This window comes from Apteryx rowi, unplaced genomic scaffold (genome assembly GCF_003343035.1).
Source record: "Apteryx rowi isolate R43461 unplaced genomic scaffold, aptRow1 scaffold_296, whole genome shotgun sequence".
NCBI lineage: Eukaryota > Metazoa > Chordata > Aves > Apterygiformes > Apterygidae > Apteryx > Apteryx rowi.
The window spans coordinates 334,828-353,221 of NW_020449374.1; the positions used below are offsets into that span (position 1 = coordinate 334,828).

The following is an 18,394-nucleotide window of genomic DNA, read 5'->3' on the forward strand; positions in this document are numbered from 1 at the left end:
GTCGCGGGCGCCCTGCCTCGGCCGCGACCCTCCGCTGGCGGTTGCGTGGCGCAGGGCCCGTTTCTGCGTCCCAGAAAGAGCTCCCGAGGGGCCGTCAGCGCAGGGGGAACGCCTGCGGAGCCCCCCTGCGCTCCCGGCCTCCGCGGGCGGGCCGCCGTCCTCAGGCCTGCGCCCTCAGTGCCTCGCGCTTGGCGCCGCACGATCCTCGCCCGTCGCCTCGGGGCGGCCACTGCCCTCGCTCCTGCCCTGCGGTTCGCTCGCAGCGCGGGGCGCAGGCGTGCAGCGTAAATAGGGCTCGTGCCATAACCGAGGGCGAGGCGGTGCTGATTTTACCTGCAAACGGGGAAAAAAAACACACTTTTCTATCTCATAGGCGGTGATGCTTGCTTAATTAACTTGGTATAGCGAAATCTCCCATGTGCAGGCACGAGCCTGGTTGTGGTTGCTGCATAAACAAAGCAGGAATAGTTGCCCATTTCCGTGTGTTTGAACCCCTCACCCGAGACTTTTATGGGGTGGAAGAAGAAAACAACTTCACTCTGACAGATCTACCTTTCCGTTTTTCAAATACCAAAAGAAAGTTTCGTGCCCCTTCTCTTTCCAGCTTGATTTTTCTGGAGTGAAGGCGTCGTACAGGCAGCACGATACAGATTGCTGGTGGGGCATGACTGCAGATATGTCAGCAGCTGCTCTTCCAGCATATTAGTCACTAAAAACATTTTGTTCTTACAGGCTTGTAATGGAGGGAAAGATGATGCTAATTGACTTAAGGATGGCATTTCGTGACAGTTCACATTGCAGTTCTGAGTATTTAAGAACAGATTTGAGTCATTTAAAAATTCAGACTTCTTAAAAAATGTACAAACTATTTATTGAAGAATTTCACAGTCTTTCACTTTTTATTTAGGAAATAAAAAGAAGACAGCTAGCAGAAGCTGCTGAAAAGAGACAGATGGAGGTAATGCTTAATGCCATTTACTCAGAATATGTTTAGGTAACAACTGGTTTATGTGGAAAATAGCTAGGACTTCTGCAGGAACACAGGTTGATAGTATGCATGGATTGTGGGCAAGAGATCATTAAATATTTTCATAGTATTCATATTTTACCTGTATTTATATATTTATTTACTGTAGATTTTCAAAGCTAGTAATTTGAATACCATGGCAAGACAGTTGAGCTTCTTTTGATGGAAAAAGTTTTATAATAGTTAGAAAAGAATCTAAGAATTGAAGAGTAAGTTCACCATTCTTTTCTGCCCATGATAAGACCTGAAAACAAGAGATCTACAACTCTGCTTTTAAATATTTCTCAAACAATTGTTTTGGTGGTAATTTTTTTCTAAGCTTTAACTACTTCAATATCCTTAAAGTTAGAAGAGGTAGAATGCAAATGTTCTAGGACAAAAGAAATGACAGTTGGAAGAGGGAAATCCATCCCATTTGAAACAAGTGCCTTAGCCTATTTCTTCCTTTCCAGCCTTCTCTTAAAAAAGTTTATAACATACAAAATAGACAAGCAGCAGAAAGTAAATCTTAAAGAAATACAGCTGAACTGTAAAGAGAGAGGAATGTGTTATTTGTATGAGTGTTAGTGATTTTATATGTTGAATTAAAAATTCATCATTATTGATGAGGACCACGTTGGTCTGGTTCTAATGGAATTTGGTGAATGACTGTAGCAACAGCTGAATGACACCTCAGAGTCCTGTAGAAACTTAGTTTTGTGTCAGGTTACCTATTAAAAACATTCCATATGTAACTTCTTTAAATCTCAAAGGTTTTTTTAAGAATAACTATTTGAAATACACTTTTGAGAAGTGTGTAAAAGTGGAGTGTGCTCATCTAGCTCTTAAGTTGCTAAAACACTTTCCTGGGAGGAAGGAGATGTAAAGCAACTTCGGGATGGTTTTGAAGTTCTGTGATAGCCATTAAGCTACTAAAGAGATAAGTATTACTCTCTCTCTTACTTTTTCTTTAAAGACAAAGAGATAAGCATCTACCAAAACTTTTCAGGACTATCTTTGAGAGAGTTTTGGCCTCTGAATGTTGAGTAATGGAGAAAGCTTGCCAGCAGCCTCATTCATTTTCCTCATTGTGAGGGGCAAGGTAGTATACCAGATGTCTTTCTCTGCTTAGTATTTTCCTGTGCATGCATCTTAACTGCTCTCTGTTCAGCATAAAGTAATATGAGGTATTCTTATTTTTTGGTGTGCTGTAGAGAGAGTCTGGGTACCTTGCTCACTCAGAGATCAGATGCCTAAAAGCTAGAAATTATGGGGTCTAAGTAAATTACTGTCCATTGATAAGTTTTACCTTATTAGCCTAAGGTGAATTGTTCTTGTCATCAGTGCCTTGGATTCGAGGTGATGACATTTCTCTGTTTTCCCTTGGTAGGTTTTAACAACTTCTGCATAGCTCATGCTGTAGTGTCATAGCCGTAAACTTAACTAAGAATCAATTTTAAAAACATGTTCTTTCTAAGTTAACAGTTAATCTGTAGTTCTAATATTCCTGTCTTCTAGTCTAGCTGCTTGTTAGATTGTCACCATGAGGTCTATGAAGCACTCAGTTAATAGGTTGCTCATCTGAGCACTTCTGCAAGACAGAGTACTGCTATCCACACATCCATATGGAGTTTGAAGGGTAGATTTTCACTTAGGATATTTGTCACAGATCAGGATTTAAACTTGGGTTTCTCACAGCCTAGGTTAGCATTAATAATGGGACCGTGTTTTTCTCATGCATGTAAAATTCCCATTGATTTCTCTAGTAATTCTGCAGAGCTTGTGACCTTCTCCCATCCACTTATTTAATGTTAGAATAGAAAATCTCACTACAGTTTCCATCAGATGTATCCTACCTCCAGGCAGCCATTTGATGAGAGGAGGATGGAGAAGTGATCAGATGATGAAACAGCTTAGGTTCTTGGAAGTCCTGACTGCCTGAATCATCTCTTCGCGGTTAATACTGTTGTAAGGGCAAGAATGGGGAGCCTCTGACACTGGAAAAAAGACAATACAAAAATTTCTGGGGCTTTTGAGATGGGAAGCTCTGACTCTACATCTTGGATATGAACCAGGTGCACTTGATTGCATTCAAGTATGTTCACCTGGATATAATAATAAGATAAAATAAAAACACCTTCACATAGCTACAGAACCAAAAGTTTATAATATGAAAAAAATATCCTGAAAGCCCCAGTTTTACATAACAGTAGCTTTAGTTACTGTTTCAAATTTTTCTTGAAAACGAAAATTCACAAAATGGTGTTGCCAAGACTTGCAGTTTGGTTTCTGTCCAAAAAATAATTAACTGGTCTTCCTCAAATGTATTTTCTCCCAGGCTTCCTCTCGTGGTATTAAGAACGCTTATTCTGTAGAGCAAAAGAAAAAGAAGCAAGAAGAAATAGAAAAAAGAATTGCAGCTTCAGGTTCTGGAGGAGGAGGAGGAGGAGGAGGACTGAGAGTAAGTTTAAAAGAGAAACAAGTTAATATGATGCAACTTTCTTAATAAAGTGGCATTTTTGTAGTGAATATAATGTTTATATGTCTGCAAAACTGAATAACCCAAGAAAGAACCAAAAGCAAAGGAAATGGAAGCATGTTTTCTCATCACAGTGTTCTCAATGAGATTTCATTTCTGGGACATAGGGACAGCAAGGATGGCAGAGGGCTTCCAGTTTTTCTCTTTCTCCCAATTCCTGCATCTACAATGCATCCAGATCTCTTCAGTTTTATCATACTGGCAGCACTGGGGAACCTCCTCATTGAGTTGACTTGTACTCAGTGCCCCTTTTTAGTCCTGGTTGAGATTTTCTATAAACTTTGAGTGAGGAGAGACAATGTTTGAACTAAGAAGGTTGATAGCTTTGCATTTCATGTATATGTATCTCCTCGCAAAAGCCCTGCAGTGTTGATATACGTACTGATGAACCTTGCTACTATTACTGCTATTCCTTTCCTAAAGTAAACTTTGTCTCAGAAGGCCAGGTGGAGATTTAATTGAGAAGCAGAATCTCCTCAGGACAATGCACGCATCCTGTTGAGATACAGGCTTCATCATTTCCCCTCACTGCTATATTTGACTCTGGGGAGTGAGCTGCTATAAGCTATGGCTAGTGGGCTGTACATCCATTAGTTGCTGAATGTGATAGCTAACTGTGATAGACCAGGGAGTTTGTCATCTTTATACAACCATTTGGTGTGTTTGGGTTTTTTTTTTCTGCCTTTATATAACCATGTGGTTTTTGGTTTTGTTTTTTCCCCCTTCAGTGGCAGGTTGGGTAAAGAGTATGACTTCTAAAGAGAAGAGGATTGATGTTTACTGCCAATAACTTGCCAGTTTCCGCAGCTGAGTGGCACTTATTCACGTGGCTTTTGCTGTTTGCATATGAAGACTCAGCAGTACTTTGCCATTGTAGGAGGGCAGATGGTGGAAACGTATACTAAGAAAGTTAAGGACTCAAGCCTCTGAACATGGAGTTTTGGCCAATTTTTGTTTTTCGTTTTATGTGCATGTTTTATTGCTTCCCTGGCAAGGGAGTGAGATAAACGTTCTCACACATAAGCAACCTCCTTACTTGTAGTCAGTCAGTGTATGCTGTCTTGTCAATTGATGTATGTCTGTCTGTCTATCTATAACCAGCTTAGGCATGGTTCAGGTGACCGCTTGTTTTTGACATTCATTTCAAGCTGTGCAGTTAAAACTTTTCTCTATGTCCTCATATAAAAAGTTGTTCTTAACTGTATGTTCAAATGTATGGATGACAGCATTTCTCTTCAGTTCCCTAATGATTTTTGAACTGCTTATGGATTTAGTGCCTTTTTTAAAAGAAAGGAGATTAGTGATGGCCATTAGAAATGGAAGCATTTTGTGACACTATTTAGTAAAAATAGCATCCTTTATAAACCCTGTATACTTATTCTGAGAAAACTGTTTTATTGAGTCTAACTATTGTTCTCCTCATTTTCAGATGTGAATTGCTTTTGAGCCTGTAAGTATTTGTAGTGTATACTGGAAGTTAAACACGAACTTAAGAACGTTCTTTATTAATTGTTCCTCTTTGTAACACAAGAGGGCAGTGCTGCACTCTTGAGGATTTTGAAAAAAAACAGCAAAAGACCTATTACATCATCTCTTGGATGGTTGATTTCCTAAAGTTTCTGTACTATCTGGGTGGGTTTGTTACAGTGCAGTAATATTTGCCAAATGCCAGAAGCTCTGACACTTTTTTCTATGTCCAGGAATGTTCCATAATCCTTTTCCCAAATGTGAAACTGCCTTTGATTATTTACAGCTACCTAAACTATGGTGTTATAGCCAGACTTCCAAACCAGTGACCTCAAGCTACTGCTTTAATAGATGAAGGAAATTTGTTGCAGCATGATCAACACTAGGAAACTAGCTCTTATCTCCCTGGAGGGTATTATGTTTGACCTTAGTATGTCACTGATCCCATATTTGACCTAGTTTGGACTATAGAAGCCTTTTTAGTTTAAAAAAAAAAAAAAAATTTTTTTTCTTCTTTTACCTCCCCAAATAGTGTCTCACACTACATTAGGAGCCCAGTCCTGACACAACTAGTTTCCTGGCCTGGCATTCATAATTTAGTTGAGAAGAGAGACTTTTCAATATTAATATATAATAGCATTAGAACTAAAAAAGTGTGCCCTTGGCAGTTGACAAATACCTCCTGTTTCATTTGATTGTTGGTACTTGTTCTCTTCACTGTATTAATTGGTCTGAGTGATTTTTTGAAATCTAATGAAAATGCATTGAAATGTAATAAAATGCGCTAAACATTATTTTGGAATGCGAATTTCAGTCCAACATATGTCTCGGCAGGTGTCCTACAAAGAAATATCATCCAAGTTCCACTTAGCTTCTGGAGTTTGTCACTTGAGATATTTCAAACTAATGCATACTTTTTTTTTTACTCTCCCTCCTCCTTCTCCCACAAAACCAAAGGGGGGAAATGACTTGGTTTGCCATCAGCCTGGATGAGATCATTAGCTGCAGAGTTGTTTTCTACTCCAAGCTCCTTCTGTATGAAAGCTGGCAAACTGACCTAACTGAAGGATTCTCTGTGCTTGAACTAATGCCATGAAGATATACCATTGATATAAGTCAAATAAGTTACTGAGCCACCCGTTGAAGTTTGATGCCGTCAAAATGAAAGGAGCTTCCAGTAGGAAGCAATCATACTGTGCTGCCATCCTCAGTAGGTAGCCCAAGGGAAGCCAGTTTTGTTTTACTCCAGGTACTGTCACCAGTAAAGGTGCTGTACACTTAATTAAAAGATTACCACCCTATCTCAATGCCCACACCACTAATCTTCTGACTCTTAGTCCTGCAAGAGGGTTGGTATGCTTGTGGCTCTCTGCTTAGCAGCTGGAAGGTGGAAATGTAGGTCAGTCTCTTCAGATTGAATGGACCTTGTGTTAAGAATGTGATTATTGCAATTCAGAATTACTGTAGAAGAAAATACTGCTTCTTTCTCCCTTAAAAAAAACAAAAAACAACAACAACAAAAAAAAAAAGGTATGTCTGTGCTTCTTAAGAGTCCTAGTCCTGAATGTCAAATTTATTCCTACAGCTGATAAACACAAACGATTGTGTATTACAGATCACCGATTGATAAAGCTGGTTTTAAAGAGATTCCTACACCATGTTAATATAACATTTTGGGTGGCCATGCTCTAAACTGAATGTGGGGAATGACAGGTTAATGAAAACACCTCTTGTTCTTACAAGCTTTTTTTTGCTACCAGAGGTTTTGTAAAATTAATTTCAGTTCAGAATGAAGGCAGAACATACTGCAGTTCAGTAGTGTACAACTGATAGTTGCATAAAGAGTACCATTAAATGGTAAAACTTAGAGCTACCTAGATTAGAGTTGCCCTGCATCTGTAGAAATAAACACCTCCCTTCCTTTCCTTGCCACCCACATACAAATCTGTGCTGTACTAAGATATTAAACAATAGGAATTCTGTCCCTATTGCCTCCAAGCCAAAATGTTTACTTCACTTTGGAGACTGTTAATACACATTTGAGTAATTAGTATAAGTGGCTAACATTTTGTTTGCTTTACACCAGTATGACCTCTTCTTCTGAAACCATTTTTAGTTTCTTGCAGAACACTTGAAAAAAACCTCATAGAAGTCAAAGGACAATGCTCATCAGCTGAAATGGAAGGGCTGACTCTCAGTGACTAAGGCAGTATAGTCTTTGTTGTAGTAGTAGTTGGAAAATGAAACCAGCTGCTACTCCATTGCATTAAAATGGATGGATTATGCCAGGGAGAAAGTGTTTGGGGCAGAACTTTCAGAGGTTTGGGAGGACACAAAACATGTCCCCCAGTATCAGTAGTATAGAAACACTGCAGCACAGTGGGCTTTTAGGAAAACAGATGACTTCAGCATGGATTTGGCATAGTTACAGACTAAGTAGCTGGGACACAGCTCATCAGGAAGAAGCGGTGCCAACAGTTGGACTGGGATGGGAGAACCTGTCTGGCCTCAAATGTTTGCATGATCCCACACGTCTGTTTGACATTACTTTAGATTTTCAACATACCCACAGGCTAAGAAGTAGGAGAGACAAAGCAAAGAAAAAAAATCCTGTACTTCCCTGTTAGGCATCACTGCGGGGTAGCAGCCAACAAGACAGTACCAAACTTAAGCTCATAAAGAACCAAACCCTTACCAGCTTCCCTAACAGATGCTTCTGTAACACTACAGTATGGCAAACAGCTCATCCCCTTCATCCAAAATGAAGGCACAGAATGAATTCAGGGTCTTAAGTTATAAGAAACTTGCTATACCTTCCCACACGCACTATTGACACCTCTATATTTTAGTCATCAGCCAATAGCCCTTGAAGTAGTTTACATAGATTTTACATACCATCTCTAAATCATTGGAAAAAAAGGTGGAGTAAATAAAGGAGTAATTATCATTGTAATAAATAAGAAAAAAAATTGGTTATATAGGTAAATCCTGCTTGGAAGAACTCCAGCTAATGCGTGAAAAGCCAGGTGACAGAAGGTACCTACTGTAATGAGCAGTAACAAATGTCACAATTAGACTTTCAAACTGATTCTTAGTTGCTTTCAGCATGGTGATGCTCATTTGACATCATTACACAATAAGAATTTTTAAAAGTGGTCTTACATAAATTAGCTTTAACCATCTTGAGTTTTCAGCACAGTTGTTTATTCACAGCCAGCAAGAGCTTCCCTACTGCTTTTTTCTGTGGTGTAGCTAGGACTTAAGGAGAGATTCCTCTGTTGCTGGTAGCAGTTGAATTTTGTACAACTTCCATCCTCCTCAATACTCACAGTGAGCTGAGTCATACAGTGATGAAGTAGGCTAAAAATCACCTCAAAGCACTCTTCCTCACATCTTGCATGGCTAGTTCAACTTTTCATCATTTCATCACCTGTCTCACAGCCTCAGCAGATGTCTCCCTCATCTCAGGGAGGAGGGCTGCAGGTCTTCCTTGTTGGTTTTCTGCCATTCAGTTSAACTTCCTAGAAGTCTACACCAGATACCTGAATATCATATGTTATGGTTTAGAAACTTCAGATAACATCTACTATCCCTAGCTGCTCACACAAGATTTTTTCCAAATCCTTTTTATGTGAAGAACTCTGCTCTGTCCCCATCACTCTAACAAGCGGCAAGGACCACACCTCTTTAAGCAAGATTTGGCTGCTCAGCTATAGTTTCAAGCTTTGTAAGTTGAATCTCAGGCTCCTAACTCCTCTGAGCAGGACTAACTCACAATAAATCCCTTAACTTCTATGTCTCTACAGGATCTATCATACTGAAAGAATACCACCTACCTAATCATCTACACTTGCCTTCTGAATAAGATATCCCAGCCCCTTTCTCTAGGGTTAGGGTTTTTTGGATGTTCCTGCTTTATCTTCTTCTTTTGCCATACACACCTATACCAGGTGCAGCAGATACAGTCACTTTCTAGCAACCTTATAAGCTCCACCTGCAAGCTTTTTACTCTAACTAGGTAGCAGCAGGCATTACCTTCAATTGTCCTTTACAGGTTTCCAATTTTGGAACAGACTGAGAAATCAGGAAGTACTTTAATGTGATTTTAACAGCTTAAGCACGCAAAAAAGACTGTTCTGAAAGCTGCTGTTCAAGCCTGTAAAACACAGTTCATGTTTAATTTAAGATTTGGTTTTGGGTTTATCAGGATTATTTGTTGAAGTTTAATATTAAAAAAAACAAGAATACTTCTTATAATTATTAATGACTGCTCTTGAATTATTAACATGTAAACATCTTTAAATATTTTAAAGGAGAAACATGATAAATCTTAATCTTAATTGATAGCAAGGTAGCAACTATTTACATTTCTGTTTATGTTTAAAAGAGTAACCATTWTTTCAGAATGAACATCTGACACTTCCACAAGTGATATTTTTTTGTTCTCTGTTCATTTGAAAACAGATCTCTCAGTGCATATAGTAAGAAAATTATTTTTTTCAGCTATGCTGCATTTTTATACTAGTGTTTAGGCTTGGTTCTCCACTCCTGCAAGGGCTGCATCCATTGCTTCTACGAGAACTGGGTCTTTCTATGGTCTTTCAAAGGATTTACTGCTAAAGTATATATTTAATCTTTCTAGAAAATTTCTCAAAATACGAATGAAAGTCTACAAGTTTTCTTTCTAAAAAACACTTCTGGAATTATATACTGCTACTTAGTACTGTGTACCAAGCAACTGTGTACTGTTTATATTATATTTATATTATATTATATTATAGCAGATATTCATGGGCACTGAGGTAGGATGGTTCCACTTAAGTGAAATAAAACAGGCTGATTTTAATAAGGCCAAGGCTTCATCGAGCATGAAAGATTAAGTAAGGTCTTGGACCTGTTTTGCTATGGTCAATAGAAATTTTGCCTTTAATGTTAAAGTCTACAAGAGCTGATCTTAGGGATATGTTTTAAAATTAACCTTATAAATAAACAACCCTCTCCCCCCCCCCCAAAAAAAACCAACTAGTACTTTTAAAAATTATTTCAAGAACATTTTCAATTCTTTCCTGTTTTCCCTACAAAGGAAAATTGATTTTCAACAAAATCCAGGTATTTTCTGTGCTATCTGTAGTAAATGAATGCTTGCCTGCACTGTTTACCTTACTATCAGGTTAGTAAGCAGTCCTATACTGCAGGCATCCAGTCAGTAGCAGCAAAGTGCAGGAATACAGATTACAAATAATAAGACTTTCAATAGGTATGAATATTTTAAAAAAGTTTCTGTTTATTTCATTGCTAATGAAACAACTGAGTTCTGCTCAAATTTATACAGTCATTCAAATAATCCTATAAAATGCTTTTTCTAGGACATTACAAGGCACATAAATTACCAAATATAGACAAAGGAAAGTAGCCAAAATTATGAACCTAGCCCCAATATGCCTTTAGCTATTTTAGAGGTGTGTGAATGATTTACAAGAATGTGAATCACTCTACTGACAAGGTAATGAATATTTTACATTTGGCATGACTAACTGAATTAGAAAAAGGGGGGAGAAAAAGCTCAGATTCAAGAAGAGTGTAGTGTTTTCTGATGCAGGAAGGACTAGCGTCTTCTGAAGCTCCCACCTGGGTGAAAGGAAGGCTGCGCAGCTTTCGCTGCTTCCGTCCCGGGTTGCGCTGCCTCGGCCTGCCGGGACACCCGGCCGCCTCTATTGTCTGGTAGAGGAAGGGGCAACCTCTCGACTTCCCTAGGCTTCTATATTGGGCAAATGAGTGAAAAACAGGAAGGATCTACGTACAAATCTGGCACTTAGCATTGTCTTTAGCTATAGAGAGTACAAAGGGGTTATTTCCTTGATCTTTTTATTAAGTGATCAGTTTGGGAAATTGTTTGGCATGCAATAATAATTCTTTTCATATTTCTTCTCTTGCTTAAGAAAATCTTGCAACCCATAAAAATAGACAATTTTGATTTCATCTGAGGAGGCATTACCAAATAATTTCCACAAATACTCATTTTCTACCTGCATAGATATTTTTCAACTAGCCTAACAGTCAAGGACTCAATGTCATAAGATTTTCATACAAATATATTGTACTGTGTATTTTCTTCCATTAACATGATCCACTCCTTTATGTAATTCTAAGTATACATTCACATATTAAAGAGTAATAATTTGGCTAAAAATATATGTCTGTTTCTTATCTGATTGTAGTAATTAGCCTATCAAGGGTAATTGGCTATAAAAGGTACAGTGCTAGAAATAAATAGCTCTACAACTCAAAGATCTTCAAAATGGGTTGCCATTTTCAGTCTGTCTTAAATTTTCTGAAGTCCTTTTAAAGCATAAACTAAATTTACTACACTTGAGAAAATAATTTGGACCTACATACATAAAGTCCCAATCACATGAGAAGCTTATTTCACTTTATCTCCTTCTTGGTTTTGTAATGGGCAGAAACAACAAGATAATTGTCTGGATTCATGTCCCTGAGGGTTGGAGATTTGCTCTGGATTGGAGAAGTTTTTCCATCCACTCGAGAGATCTGCAACATTCGGCATGGGTCATGCTTCAGCAAGTAACCTGCAAAAGTCTCCCATCCTCCTCCAACACGAACCATCACATGTTTGTTGTGCAGCATCTGGAATTACACATCCCGAACAAAATATGAAGTCTTGAAGGTGAACCATTCACTGGTAAATCACATTTCTATTAGAAAAACTGTGCTTACATTAGTTAAGAGTCACAGATATCTGTTAGCAGTCTGCTTTACAACAGTAGGAAACAAAATGAAATAGAATTATTTGTACTTCAACTTAATAACTAAGTAAACTAATAGAAACTGTAAGAAAATGAGGGAATATTTAAAACAAAAGATTTTCATATTTTATGTAAACATTGCTATATGTTTTCCCATAGCAGTGAGTGATGCTGTTCTTCCTGTTCTTCATATAAACATGTTAGGGAATCTAGAGATGTTTTTCAGATGAATTTCTTGAAACTATGTTAGTAAAGACACCATTTTGTATGTCTTGAAACTGGCTTCTCATTATAGGAAAGGGATCCATATACTGTAAAAGGACTAGTGAAGGGCAAACAACCAGAAAAATCTCCTCTGACTCCTAAAATATCAAAAAGTTATTTAAAAAAATGAAGTACCATTTATTTTAACAATTTAACATTGCTGACATATATTGTAACTAAAGTAGTCTAATGAGGGACATAAGAAATAATATATCTGGAACTGTTTGGAGATACCTGAATTTATGTTGAATTGTAAAGGAAAATACAAGAAAAGTCTCCAGGTTGTTATTAGTGGGAAGTTTCACCACTGTTTATGCTTGCAGTCTTTATTCCAGAAACACTGGGGCCTGACCTATAAAGCAATCTTAGGTTATTTAGGTACATAGGTAACCTAAAATCAGTATGTAGGACATAGGTACATGGACACAACTACATATGACATAAGGATCTAACTGCCAAATCAGGTACCTAACTCTAAAATATATATCCTCAAGATCCACACCCAACTTCTGCCTAAACTCAAACAAATTTTTTCATGAAGCAAAAATGTAACTTCTCTAATGTCTGCACCTGTGATTTCAGTTGGCAATTTCACTCTAATTTCTCTCATCCAGTTTTCCACTCAGAATGGTAAAATAAATACCAGCTGGGTATCATAAAATAGCATTTTCTCTGAAAGCCCTGTCGTAATTCAGGTAGTGAAAAATGCTTCGATTAATGGCTCTCATGAAATGGCAAACATCTTTTAGCCATAGCTCAAGAAATTAAAGATTTGCCTTGTAAAAGCTCCGCCTCCATACAGACATCCTCAGACAGCATGCCCGAATGTACTTATCATGGTCTGGATAATGACATTTGGATTTATGGCTGTGATGTATATATGGACTGTTCTACACATCTGAAATTCCCCTGAAGGTTGACAGCTCTAAGACTTATGTGGCACATAGATTTTTTGTAACACACAGCAAGTCAGATTAGTACACGAAGTATAGACAATAAAACAAACAAAACAAACAAACAACATCCTAGATAATAAAATGCAACAATTTTAGTTTTCAAAAAAAACCCACCTCAACCTTAAAAATATAGTTTGACTTTTGTTACATGAGGTGACAGATTCAGTCGGAGTGAAAAAAGCATGGGGATTAATACAACTAATATTAGTACAATTTTTTTGAAGTTTGCAAATTAGGATAAGTTTATAATGAATCAAATTCTCCATTCAAATAAGCAGTTGCAGATGAAATCATGTTTTAAATTTTTCATTTAAAAGGTTTTTATGTGAAGAAAATTATTGTTGTTTCAACATTTTGGCTTTTTATATACACTGTGGGAAGTTAATTCGGTTTTACAGATAGTGAAAAATAAAGTTACTTCTGATCCATCCTAAATAACTGAGGGCATAGTCAAATACTCTGAGTTTAATTACTGTCTCTCAAATACTATGACTGTAGGTGCTGTTGCTGTGTGTGGCAGGAAAGTTAGTTCCTCCACGATACGCAGTGAGGCTTTTCTCTAGATTTACATTGGTATGAAAGCAAAATCAGACTGATATCTTTGTCAATCACACTTTTTCTCTTTCCTCTCAAGCTCTGTTCTTTAGTTTCAGGACTTCATTTTGAACTTACAATGGTATGATCAGACTTCAGTGGTATGAGATTTGAATCGTCTTTAGTCTGGACAATATATCACAAAAGAAGCAAATGTTTTTTACATCAAGTTGGAAAACTGCAGTTCAAATGGTGACACAACCTTGAGATAACAAAGTCTATGGAATTTTATTTAGCAGCTTTCTCCTCTTAAAATACCTAAAAAGGTATTTGAGAAATGCCCGAAAACTTTTGAAGTAAAAGCACTTTAAGGGCAACTTTTGGCCCATTACACACGAAATGTTGCTGCGGGAAGGAGTTAACTGCAGCTTCTCCATATTGCCACAGAGGGGTTCGCATTCCAGAAGCAGTTCGTATCTGGACTTTTGATTAAGAGGTAGGTATGGAAAGTTAGTAAAAGGTATATTTGGTTCAATTTCCCTTAGGGACTATTGCACGAACAAATAAAACCTCCTGCTGGGATGTTATTTCCTGATGCTCAGATTAAATATTCATCTTCCATCTTTCTCCTCTTTGTTGTATTTTTATAATATAAAAATCATTGAATGCTTGCTTTTTATATAAACTGGGTTCTCCTACATCCTAATTATGGTCACTGTTCATGCTGTGCTGTGCCACAAAAGCACCATTATACTCCTATAGCCACATTTTGATTTCAGTAACACCAGCGCAAATCTAGAATAATTCTGCCAGCTTCAGAATTGCTCCAGATTCACAGAAGTATAAAGGAGTTCTAAAAAAGAAATTAAAAATTAATAAAATAAATATGGCATACTCTACTTTCTAACTGAAAAAACAGTTTCCACCCCAACATATTTCAGCTGAAGATCAAATTTTTGAGATTTTATAATCCACCCAATTCAGCTTTTCCATTGCCAGAGAACTTTGTGAAAGAAAAGGGTTGGATACTACAAAAATAAAGTTTATTAGTCAGCGATCAGTGTAAAATAAATTCATGACATTCACGTATTTTCACATTGCTACCCAGCCAATCAAAACTGAGAAAACCCTTTAAGTAAAATAAAATCCAACATATGTTTATAGCTGACATAAATCATTATTTCTGTTAAGTATGAAGTAGGGCTGTCACATGAGCTGTTTTCTTCAGAATCTGTCTTTAAATTAGAACAGTAGAATCCATAGTGAAGTGAAAATATGAGAAAACAGAGTACCAGAAAATAGCATCACAGAGGGAGAAATTATGGAGTGTTTTGGTATGCATTAAGGTTATATCAAGAGATAACATGAAAAATGTTTAACAAAAGTTAGATGAACTGAGCTGTCATTACACAGGACTTCAGAATCAAAATGTAATATAGTTTAAGGGGTTCTGGTTTTCACATAAATGAGTTCATAGAGAGCTTTATGGCTTATTAAAGAGATATTAGGCCGTATCTTAGTTCATGTAAATGAGCATAGTTTTACTGACTTGAAAAAATCTGTTCTGTTTTATAGGAACTGAAAACCTGGCTCAATATTATTATTCTTCAGATTATATTACAACTTTCTTTAAGAATATTTGCGGGGGGGAGGAATTACACACTTTGATCTCAGCCAAGTCCTGCAAAAGCCAACAGAGAGAATCCTACTGACTTTAATGGAACTTGGGCTGGGCTCTGGAAGCCAAATTCAGCAACCTAAAGCAAAGCATAGTCTGGAGTCAGTTGGTGTGATTTTAGGCCAACTTCAGAAATTATGTAGGCTACATACTGAGAGTACATTGAGTATAAAATCCAAAGGTGTTTGGCAAAATAACGCAGTGCACCACACCAGGGGCTGTGCAAAGAAAAATTTGCACTCTTAATAGTGAAAAAATAATGATATTGTGAAAGATAACAATTGAATACCTTCCAACTATTTTTTACTGAATATGAGCCATTTAGAGAGGTGTTCAGAACTACATCATTAAATGGGCTTCTAGCATACTGTATTTTCACACTGAGCCCAGAGACGGCACAGGTCAATACTCAGGAAATTCCTGTGTTGTTCAAGACATATCCGCGTTACTATGTCAGAACCGTACTGATAGCAAGCTGGAATGCCTCATCCGCACCTCTGTGCAGGCCTGTAGGCCTGCAGTATGTACAGCAGTCACACAGCACCACACATATGGTGCGCTCAGATATGGCACTTCTACTTTACGATTTTGCAACTGCAGCTGATGCTATTTAAGGATCATTTTGCTCCAGCTCGTCTTTATCATGTACTTTGGTGATCTACCCTCTTCTCAATGCAAAAAAAAAAAAAAAAAAATCTTTCCAAAATCTCAGCATTATTCAGTAGTCATTCTTAGTAAAAAGAACACGAGAGAGGGTACAAAACCCAGACCAGGACCTGGACCCAGCCCTGCGCTACCAGCCTTCCACAGGGAGTCTCTGAGTCTGTATCTAGAATACAAGAGTGTAGAGTAGTGAGAACTTATTCCACAGGACATAGTTTATGTGGATATCTTGATGGAGTAGGACATCTCTTCTGTACAAGTGCCTGTGGTCTCCCTCAGCATTGTCCTAGTGTGTGACCTGAAGAAGGAGGAGAGAACTTGCAACCTGCGGTTGTGTGTCTGGCTGACAGAACATGAACTCTTCTTGGATTTTGGTGTGTATATCTACATGGAAGAGGAAAAGGTATAATTTGGGGGACTTGAGGTACCAACAAGTTCATTGCATCACACAACTAGGCATGTGGTCAAGTGCCACAAATTTTATTCCTGCTCAGGGCAGAATACTGGTAATGGTAAAGCACTAAGTCATCACAATCAGCCCTCAAAGTCCCCTGCAATTTTAATGCTTTGCAGTCACCTAGGTCCCCTTGAAGCTCGCCACTTAAAATTCTCACATTTATTACTTAATCTGGAGCCAGGCATAGCCTGGTGGGGCCCTCAGAAAGACTCTATGAAAGACTGGCAATGAGCAGAGAAAGTCTATCTAGCTGTATGCTTTCACAGAAGGTCCAAAAGAAACTGTGACCTTCTGTCAACAGTATTAGTTCAACATCCCTGACACCCACCAAAATRTACAAAAGTTAATGTTAACAGATAATGTTTATGCTCTGTTTAAACAGGTGATGACTGGTGGTTTGTCAAGAATAGGACGCTGAGGAGAGCTGGATGGGCACTGAACTTGTAGTCTGATACAGGACAAATTGAGGGAAACTGCACAGCTGTGCAGCACACACTGAGAGCAGCTGGCTGCTGATGGGACTGACTATTGGTAGATTTGGGTTAGGATTCCTGCTCGTGCCATGGAGTTTGAGGAAGCATAACTTGAAAAGTGCAAGGATATTGGACAAAGGAAAAAGAGGAGCTGCAGTGCTGCCCACTTGGCCACGGGTTAGCTGTTCTTGACAATGATGTTTAGCAATCGCATATTTCCATTATGAAGAATGTGTCATCATATCAACAGTGTACTTATTTCCAGTCCAGGCCTGTACTAGGCATTTACACTAAGTTTTCTAAAGACATGGGGAAGTGAGTTTTCAAAATATGTAGGTAATTGTTGCTATATGGATTTTTGCACTTTCCTGAGAATTCAGTGACCTGAAAATGCCAGCAATGTGTAATAGTCTGCTGATTAATTGCTGCAAGCCACACAGTTACAGATATTAACAATACCTTGTTAGCAGAGATTATGCAAGTTCATCTCTAGAATTCATCACAAAATTTATAGCAATACCTGCAATATCATCAGATTTAAACACCGCATTTAGAAACATTGCTATTTTTAAAAGTTTTCAGCCAGTGTAACATATATTTTATATGAGACATTACTGCTGCTACATACATAGGATATAGGACTACTTATTAGGAATTAGCAAGCAGAGGTACAAATACACATAAGGCATAACAGCAGACGAGTAGGAAGATAAAACATTTTTCTCTCTCTCTCTTCCTCTCCCCCCATATATATGTCTTGAATGGAAGCAAGTGCTAACGTTATATTATCCAAAGAGAATGATAGTGCCAGTGTAAACTGGAGGGATACAGAAGACAGAAGACAAACAAATACTTGTTATGCTGAGCCGCCAAGGAAGAGCAGTGATAGTAATATCTCAAGAACGATGACAGTTTGAGGGAAGAGAGGCAGAAGGGATCATGGAAGAAATTCCTAAGAGTATATGGAAGTAAAACAACTTCCACTTGGAATGCTAGAAAGCTTCCCTGAAAATATTACTTTTCCTGGCTTACATTCTCCTTTTGTCATTGAATTTGTGTGTGTTAGTGTCTTCTTATAGAAAAGTCTGAGTCTGGCAATAGATAAGTCTTATTTTAAATGTTTAAAAATTCACTTAAGTGCACGTCTAGAAAATTCAACTTAAACCTCAACTCTGCAAATCTGAAGAGGTGCAAATTCTGTAGCCAGTTCCAGATATTAATTATTCATCCATGCTGAAGAAATCTACTTATAGTATATTAATGTGCATTTTGGCAAACAACATTATATTGGTCTCTTCCAACCTGAATTACCATATGTTCCTATTATGTTAAGAAAAAAAGTATTTTCCTACCTGAAAAACAGAAAGAATGCACTCCTCATTTTGCTTTATCATCCCTCATTACATTACATTTTGTCTAACCCGCTTATAACATAGGATTATCCAAAACTGTTTTACATTATCTCTACTGGTTTTAAAAGTTCCAAATGATGCAACTTCTATCCCTCCATATATTACATATGGATTGTATTAAATATTTTTTAAGGACCTCCTTGGAGTTTTTGTGTTGTAATTCTAAAACCCCAATAAGGGA

The 18,394-nt window shown here is 37.7% G+C and overlaps 1 protein-coding gene and 2 long non-coding RNA genes across 4 annotated transcripts in view; 2 read left to right on the top strand and 1 right to left on the bottom strand.

Moving 5' to 3' along the window:
- Nucleotides 1-906: 906 nt before the first annotated feature.
- LOC112967839 lies at nucleotides 907-5,806 on the top strand. The gene is made up of 3 exons (XR_003254127.1): nucleotides 907-958; nucleotides 3,345-3,467; nucleotides 4,274-5,806. It is a non-coding gene; the product is annotated as an uncharacterized LOC112967839 (long non-coding RNA).
- GAS2 (growth arrest specific 2) overlaps nucleotides 5,500-18,394 on the bottom strand; it is a 99,063-nt gene continuing 86,168 nt past the window's right edge. The window contains exon 7 of the mRNA XM_026069428.1: nucleotides 5,500-11,657. Coding sequence (XP_025925213.1) covers nucleotides 11,439-11,657 — 219 coding nt within the window. The 3' untranslated portion in view covers nucleotides 5,500-11,438. The remainder of the gene's footprint in view (nucleotides 11,658-18,394) is intronic.
- On the top strand, nucleotides 11,556-18,349 carry LOC112967840. 2 transcript variants are annotated; one of them, XR_003254129.1, is made up of 3 exons: nucleotides 11,556-11,712; nucleotides 13,631-14,026; nucleotides 15,106-18,349. It is a non-coding gene; the product is annotated as an uncharacterized LOC112967840 (long non-coding RNA). The 2 variants fall into 2 exon arrangements; XR_003254128.1 differs by having other exon boundaries at nucleotides 13,644-14,026.